We start from the raw sequence: 8493 nt of genomic DNA, 5'->3' as shown, positions 1-8493 counted from the left end.
GGGGGGGGTTATTTTGGTCCTCGAGATCTGCGTCTTTGGTGTCCGTGGCCTCCGTGTCTCCGTGCGCAAACGTGTTTGACAGTGACCTGAGAGCAGTTCTCGCACTTTACTGTGCAGCACCAGTAGAACTTGCAATTGCAGCTACTCACTATCTCTGTGCGCCTCTCCTCCACCCGCAGACCGCACTCATGGCACAGCCTGCGGCAGCTTCTCCTTTCCCACTGCGTGAGACTTTCCCCATGTTGCACGCACTCCCGACCCTCCGTGCCGGGAAGCCCGAGGCTCAGGTTCTTGGCGCAATAATCCGGCGAATCCTCCAGATATATGAGCTCAGACCGGGCGATGGAGCCGAAAGTGTCTGCCATGGCCACGCGGTTGTCTGCGCTGTTGGCCGCGCGCATTCGTCTCTTGTCCATTTCGAGTTTCTGGGCCTGGTCGTGCTTCACTTTAAGGTAATTGCCAATCTCACGGAAATCAGAAAGCTGCATCCAGCACGTTTGCATTGTGCAACTGTCTGACATGCCATGGCACCTACAGATCCTCTTCATGGTAGCCTTTACAGCCTAGAACACGAAGTAGGCTATTGTTAATTTACATATCTTATGTGTATGTAAGCCTATTCTTTTTAGGTACATATAAACATGTCAAAAATAGTTTCAAAATTAACCACAAAAATTAGTTGGCGAAACAAATACAGTTCAGAACAGCACAGTATAGTAGAGAATTCGCCTTTTTTGTGAAGAGGTAACATAACTGCTTAGTTGCGTAATATAGTTTGCCATATCACTTGCGCAATATAAATAGCCTATATACATATATATATATATATACATACAATTAAATAAATACAATTAAATAAACATAACAATAAATAAAAAATGGCGCCCCCTAGCGGATCTGTATTATAGGCTATTTTCGTTTAATTTTTAATACTGGATTTTAGATTCATTTAATACTGTTTATGTCAGATGTTTTTCTTCGTCAAAAAAAAAAGTATTAAAACTGATATGAAAAATATTCCTCAACTCAATTTACCAAACGTCCAGCTTCATTATTATGAAGATTAACTGCAGCTCGAGAGTCTTGTCCAGTCTCAAGCGCATCCACATATTGTTTAGAAATTCTCTCGCCAAAATCCACATTGTCGCTACATCCTCCCCAAAGCCAACCACGACCCCCTGAAATGAACAGTTTTACCCATTAGATAAACGTGTCGTGACTGTGTTAAACAGCAAATACTTAACTTTTATTGCATTGTTAATACATAAAAAAGGTTGTAGTATTTTCTGTTTAAAATTAGTTTATTAGCATGTGAATATATAGGCCTAGTAATGTTCTTACCGAGTTTGCCGTTTCTCGAACTGTCACATCCGCAGTCGTCCAGATCTCCAAGACTGCAGTTTCTGGTTAAAGTGTACATAACGCCAGCTGCGCTTATTGCGTGGACAAATGACGTCTCCCTCGTTGCTAGAGAAGTTGAGAGAATTAATATGTAGTTTTTATTTTTGTTTTACATTTTTAGAGATAAACAGCTCACATTTATGAGCATATCTTACCACTTCTGAATCCTTTGTGAGTAGAAAGTTGCAGCGCGCTGTCTGGGCAGTTCCACCTGTCCCAAGCAAACTGATGTTTGCACTCACGTATTCCGCTTTGCGCACCTACCTGCACACTACTTGCATAGGTAAGATAAGCCTATAGGAAGAAGATAAGAGAAAGATATTGAGGATTTTGATGTGATACAAAAAAAACCCCAATATTATCTGGTTTTGTGGTGTTTTTATTTTTATTTTATTTTTTGTATCACATCAAAATCCTCAATATCTTTTCCGCTTTTTTTCAAAGCTAAGAAAATAGATTACCTTTGGTCCAGTCATCAGCAAATTGTTCATTTTCCTATGGAAGCAAAAGGCAAAATAAAATACGCGTTATGTTAACAAGAGCAATTATGTTTACATTACAACAGCTGGTAATAATTCGCTAATGCAGCCTCACCATGTGTGCCCAGGGAGAGCCTTGTCGCAAATAAAGAATAAAAAAAAACAAAGGAAGAAATAAGCCATTATCTTAGATCCACAGCGATAAAGCAGACAATGTACTGTTTCGAGAAAGTGATGTGCCTTCATGTATTTTATACTCCTCCCAACAGGGTCAGAATAGCTACCTTTTGTTACAGAGTTCTATTGGTCTACAGTCACCAGCCAGGTCAAGGAAACGCCTCCAATGCACTTCAAAGGATATCAATACACTACAGTTTATTCTCTCTCCGCGGGCAGGGTCCCAAAGTCGTTGGAGCTGATGCATAATTCAAGTGTGATTGGGAGTGATTTTGCACCGTTTATTCACCAATAAACATTTGAACCAGATGTCAAACATGCGCAATGAAATTGACCACTCGGAGACTGTAATTTAGTTTTAAATATTTAATGTGCTTCCCACGACAAAATAAGTCCATTTAATACATATAAACACAATGTGATAGTTAAAAAATAATTGCCTTAAATAAGTTCCATAAAAACACAACACTTCAAGCCCCTTGTGAAACATTACACACTGTCAAGTGATCTGTGCGAGAAAAAAACATGGTGCAAATATTCAAAACAACTTTTGAACATAATTGTAAGTAACCAAATCTGTGATCTAATGTCGATAACGAAAAAGTGCAAACAATGAACTTAGGTCTATGTGAAATTAGAACTTAGTAAGTGACCAATTCAGTTGACAGTGGGAACGAGAAAGCGTGTCTAATATAAGGGTTCGAATTGACATTTCTCCTTATAGCAATGTGCAGAATAATAAACAGTAAAAGAAAAAGCTGCATATCTTAAAATCTCATATAAAATATATTTACATTGGAAATATACAAGTTAATATATTTGCAAAGATTAGTTTATCTATTACGCGCATGCTGTCTTCTTCGTGAATTGTTGTGCGTCCGACGGTTTTTGTGCCTTTTTGTGCAAAAATACTTGGTCACAGTCTGAGTGCATGTTTCGCATTTGACTGTGCAACACCAGTGAAATTTACAGTTACAGCTGCTCACAGTCTCCATCCTCCTCTCTTCAACTTTCAGACCACATTCGTGGCAGAGCCGCCTGCAGCTTCTCTTCTCCCACTGAGAAAGATTCTTTCCGCTTTGTAGGCATTCCCTGCCTTCTGTTCCATGTTGTCCCAGGCTGAGGTTTTTCACGCAGTAGTCTGGAGCATCTTCCATATAAATGAGTTCTGTGCGCGCAACGGTGCTGAACGTGTCCGCGATTGCGCCGCGATTGTCCGCGCTGTTACCAGCCCTCATCCGAATTTTGTCCATCTCCAGCTTCTGTGCTTGATCGTGTTTGATTTTCAGATAGTTACCGATATCTCTGAAGTCAGCCAGCTGCAGCCAACATGTCTGAATACTGCAGCTTCCAGATACACCATGACACTTACAGGTCCTTTTGAGAGTTGCTTTGACAGCCTGAAATATATAAAGTTTCACATTAGCCATACGCACCCACATGCCGCAATAAAAAGTGTTTCGTTTGACTGGAGAAAGTAGATAAATAAGAGAATACAATTATACTCACAAGTCGACCAGCTTCGTTGTTGTGCAGGTTGACTGCAGCGCGAGAGTCGTGACCATTTTCCAGCGCGTCCACAAATTTTTTAGCGATTCTTTCTCCAAAGTCAACATTGTCACTGCAGCCTCCCCAAACCCAACCACGACCACCTTTGAAAGAAGAAAACAGTCTAATGTTGTTGGTCTGAAAGCATTAAATAATTTTAATTACAGATAAAAGCGTAGTTCATATTAATAAATAATAAAAATGTCTTACCCATTTTTCCTATCTTGGAGTCGTCACAGCCACAGTTATCGAAGTCCCCCATGCTACAGTTCTTTGTCAAAGTGTACATAACTCCAGCAGCACTTATGGCATGCACAAAAGCGGTCTCTCTGGTGGCTAATAAAAGTAATAATAAAGACATTATTAGAACATGTTCAATTCAATGCATTTTCAAAGTAAAACGTTAAAGCTGGAACAGTTAGTGTTTGCAAGTTCTTGGTGTTGCAATATAAGTTTTTGTGCAAAAAGTAAAAAAAATAAAAATAAAAAAAACTTGGAATTCAAAAGAATGTTCTCACACACAAGGCTTTTTTTTCCATTTTTTTTTAAAGTGAAAAATGGAAGCAGAATGCATAATCTGATTTTAATAGTGCTTACCACTTCGCAGACCGTTATGTGTAGATAACTGCAGTGCGCTTTCCGGACAGTTCCACCTGTCCCATGCGAACTGATGTTTACACTCTTCAATACCACTCTGAGCCCCAGCCTGCACACTGCTGGTGTATGTAAGGTAAGCCTGATGAACGTAAAAGACGAACATTAATTAGACACTGTACGATCAGACGTTTTTATACAAGTATCAAAGTAACATATTTTTAAAAAATTATCTCCGACATAGATAGGAAAACTTAAATTACCTTTGGTCCTGTCATCAGGAAGTTATTCACCGACCTTAAAAAAAAAGAGAGAGAAAAAAGCATGCGTTAACAAGTTTTGTAAATAAATACCAGTGACAAAACAACTGAAATATAATAAGATATTTCGAATATTCTATAAAAATGTCTGTACCATGCTGTTGTCGACAGTATGTGACAGCACATAGACATCACCAACGATGCCAAAAGCTGGCAAGGGTTCATTGCTGCGTGAGCGACCCCTGATTCTTCAATGCACCCTTCTTGTGGAGATGCAAGGCACAGACACTGAGATGGATACCCAGGAAGAGACAGAAGACAAGTGACTCAGTGCTCGAACGAGCAAGGCATTTATACCTGTCGCCAACTTTGAGTGACAGGCATCTCCGAACCTTTGACAATTCGCTGTGAAAAGACGTCGAGGAGGTCACTGGAATTGTGCGACCTTAACCGCACCTCAAAGCTTTAACACTTTTCACTAAGCCCTTCATTCTAGCTTTCATTAAGCGATCGTTTCAGTATGTTTATAGATAAACTATTTTTTTTACCCGACTAGTTCAAGTTAGTTAGTTGCTGTCCGTTCAAAATCCCTTTGCCACTTTAATGTGTTACCATTTGTGTATTTGAAAGACAATTTAGACGAATTGGACTGTCCAAAGTCATCAGATTGTTCGTCTAATATCCATTCACTCGTGGAAGGTGTTGTGTAGTGTATTCATGAATATGCTGAATGTTGATTCAGTATTGGACATGCACCACTGGACATGCATTTTTGCATCAGAATAGCCCTTTTATCTGCCATTTTAAAAGAAGGGTTTATTCGTTTAGAAATAATACTATACACAATAAAGTACACAAATAGGCTTTACACAATATAACCTGTATAGTCATACATGATTTGACATTTTAAATTCCTTTTGGTTTATTTAAGCTTCTTGACTTTATAGATGTCCTTTATTTGAGTCTTGGCTTTTCACGTTTTGGGAAAGTGTTTTACCGGGAAATGACACTGAAACGTAAGGGGTTGCTCTATATTGTATACAGAAAGCCATAAAATCATTCGGCTCCGTTCGCTAAGGGCCATGCAAATAACATGTAACACTTCTACGGCTCTAACACTCTGGTGTTAATAGAAGACCAGCTGATACCCTGGGAACAGCTCTGGTGTGAGAAATGTCTGGAAATGTAGTTAGATGTATTATAGAGTGCAACACATCATAGGTAGCCTACTAGTCTGCAAAAAAAATTATATGATATAGCCTACGGTTTATTCGATCATTTGACCCATAGGACTCGAGTGAGAATGGATACATTTTAAGTTGCCCATGTCTTTGGTTTATCAAAAAAGGTAGGTTACTCCTTCAGTGCTTAAAAAGTAAAAAAAAAAAAAAGAGAAAGAGAGAGACATATCATAGTTTTTAATAATAGGGCAACTTTTTCATAACTTAGTGATTAGGCAGGCCTACTGTTGACAATTCAATCATGTGTCATGTAAGACTAATTCAAAACACATAAGCCAATTCACACTAAGTTATTATTTGTCACTAGTGGATCGACAACAGCTGAACAATGTAAACAAAAGGATAATCAAGAGAACGATTATATTTCATCATTTTCCTTTCGATGACTTTTGCGATTAAATAATACGCTATACGGAGATGTGATTTTTTTATAAATTGTTGCTCGTGGAAGATTAATTGTTGAAACCACGTATTGACATCTTCGAATCAAATCGTTAGCCACTCAAAATCCCTTTTCAAAACAGCATTTATTTGATGGTCGGATAATGGTTTAACCAATGCTGCTGGCTGGAAGACAATGGAGGGACGCGCAAGTGAGGATAATCCCCACTAATTGGACATCGGCATCATCAAGTCTACAAGGTGCCTGAAACCCAAATTCCCACACCTACTTGTTACAAAACAAACCCGTATTAAACAATGATCTGGTACAAGGGGACCTAACCTAAACGGGACCGTCGTGCCATAAACGCTCTGTCGCAGATATCTCAGAATGGGTTTATGGAACTAGGGCAATGGCACATCGTTTACTTTACTTCATGTGACTAACAAGAAAGAATAATCACAAAGTAACCATTAAAAATAGCTAGATTATCACCACAGCGTTTTTAAAAACAAAATCTAGAAGGTCAATCACAGCGTTTACTCCCCATATCAACCTGATATCATGGCTCACCTTGCTGCACAGATGATCCATTTTGAGGAGTCACCCACAGAAGCTCAGGTGCAGTTCATTAGCCTATGCTGTGTTAAGGCTTTTCGCCTTGTTTTGTGATTAATGAAATATAAAACACACATGACAAGTTCTTTGAGACGTGTTTTGTTTTTGTGAGAAATGTGTAAAATCATAAATTGTATTCTTTGACCTGAATAAACTGGTCAAAGATTTGGGCCTTATATAAAAAAATGACCTTAAAATAAAAATGCTCTGCATAATTGTCGTCACATAACAATATGACTTTCACTGTAATATGCGTTTAAAATACAAATGCTTTGCTGATTTAAAGATTTTGTGAAAAAAACATTTATTCCAACGCTCCCTTTTTCATTAATTTCAGACAAATCTGAAATGCAACAAAAAAATCTCCTCTATTAATAATTCCGCAGATTCGGGAACGTCATAGGCTAGGCTACCCTCTTCTGACCTTTCTATGCACTATATTCTGCGAAAAGGACCAGATTATTGGGTGTTTACACGAGCAACATAGGCTATTTAAATCAATTAAAGACATTTTACTTTTTATTTGTTTTTAAGTCTTTAGCAGCTTACTTTATTGGTTTTAGTTATGTCAGATTTCGAGAGAGATAAGTTGGTCATAAAAGACGATAAGTGTCGGAGAAGCACTGTGGTGTTCTGAGTGCGGTAGATGTGTGGCAGGAACAGTGACGCCAGAGCGCAGCCGCGCTTCTCAATAACATCTCAGCCATAATTGAGTTCAAAGGAGATCTAGGCGCGTCGTCTAGCACCTCATCAGCAGGTGTTAATTGTAAAAACAAGAATAGCCCTGTAAAATACATGTAGTATCGGATAATCAACGATGTTTGAGCCGCGGGTAGCTATATGACCTGACGTGAAGACGAACTTTTCTCAGCGCTATTTTAACTCATTGGTTGGATGAAGGTATCTCATGCCGCTGAGCATATCATTTTAACGCAATGAGCAATAATACCCTAAGTGGCTTCAGGTGTGACATAATCAGACTATTATTAATAGTGACGCCCCTGCTGGCCACACCACAAAACAAACCCGTTTATTTTAAATTTTTATAATAGCCTAGGCTACACACGTTTGGTTGTTTACTTTTATTAGCACCATTCTGTAAGTTTATGCCAGGTTGAAAACTAAAATATTTTCGAAGTAAACACTTAATTAATCCTGTATTTCTTGTACTACTACTAAAAATCTTATGCTTTCTAACACATATCTTTGCCTTCTACATCAACTTCAACAAGTTAGATGCCATAGCCTATATATTTATTTCAAGTCAGGTCTGACAGGTTTTTATTGCGATATATTTTAATTCAAGAGTATTTTTCTCAAACCTGTTCACATTGTGACAACTTACCCCACCATTGGTGCCTGAGAGAGTGAGGTTCCTGAATTACAGTACCATTAAAGGTTTGGATTCAGTAGGATTTTTGACAAAAGAAAGAATTCTTTTATTCATCAAGGATTTATTAATTTGATCAAAAGTGACAGTAAAGACTTGTTACAAAATTATTTTCCAATAAATACAGTTCTTTTTAACTTTCTATTCATCAAAGTATATTGTAAAAAAAAAAAAGTATAAAAGTTTCCACAAAAACATTAAGTAGCACAAATGTTTCAACACTGATAATACGAAGAAATGTTACTTCAGCACCAGATCACTACATTAGAATGATTTCTGATGGATCATGTAACACTGAAGAATAGAGTAATGGTTGCTTTGCCATCACAAAAATAAATGACACTTTAAAATATATTAAATAATTATTATTTTAAATTGTAATAATATTTTTACTGTATTTTTG

The 8493-nt window shown here is 37.9% G+C and overlaps 2 protein-coding genes across 3 annotated transcripts; both read right to left on the bottom strand.

Annotated features, from left to right (window-relative positions):
* Positions 1 to 6: 6 nt before the first annotated feature.
* On the bottom strand, positions 7 to 6724 carry LOC107743919 (protein Wnt-8a-like). Its single transcript, XM_016557369.1, has 6 exons — positions 6656 to 6724; positions 1863 to 1896; positions 1557 to 1695; positions 1342 to 1467; positions 1036 to 1178; positions 7 to 563 (listed from the first exon to the last, which is right to left on the bottom strand). The coding sequence occupies exons 2-6, from the start codon at positions 1890 to 1892 to the stop codon at positions 9 to 11; spliced, it is 993 nt and encodes a 330-aa protein (XP_016412855.1). The 5' UTR covers positions 1893 to 1896; positions 6656 to 6724; the 3' UTR covers positions 7 to 8.
* Positions 2409 to 7602, bottom strand: LOC107743918 (protein Wnt-8a-like). Of its 2 annotated transcripts, none has more exons than XM_016557368.1 (7): positions 7546 to 7602; positions 4614 to 4747; positions 4463 to 4496; positions 4203 to 4341; positions 3816 to 3941; positions 3567 to 3709; positions 2409 to 3457 (listed from the first exon to the last, which is right to left on the bottom strand). In XM_016557368.1, exons 2-7 carry the CDS (start codon positions 4682 to 4684, stop codon positions 2891 to 2893), a joined length of 1080 nt encoding a protein of 359 aa, XP_016412854.1. In that variant the 5' UTR covers positions 4685 to 4747; positions 7546 to 7602; the 3' UTR covers positions 2409 to 2890. The 2 variants fall into 2 exon arrangements, with proteins under 2 accessions (XP_016412854.1, XP_016412853.1); XM_016557367.1 differs by lacking the exon at positions 7546 to 7602 and adding an exon at positions 6656 to 6738.
* Positions 7603 to 8493: the final 891 nt, after the last annotated feature.

Source organism: Sinocyclocheilus rhinocerous, unplaced genomic scaffold, assembly GCF_001515625.1.
Source record: "Sinocyclocheilus rhinocerous isolate Xijiao unplaced genomic scaffold, SAMN03320098_v1.1 scaffold2422, whole genome shotgun sequence".
Taxonomy (NCBI): Eukaryota; Metazoa; Chordata; class Actinopteri; order Cypriniformes; family Cyprinidae; genus Sinocyclocheilus; species Sinocyclocheilus rhinocerous.
This window is presented reverse-complemented; position numbering and strand designations above follow the sequence as displayed.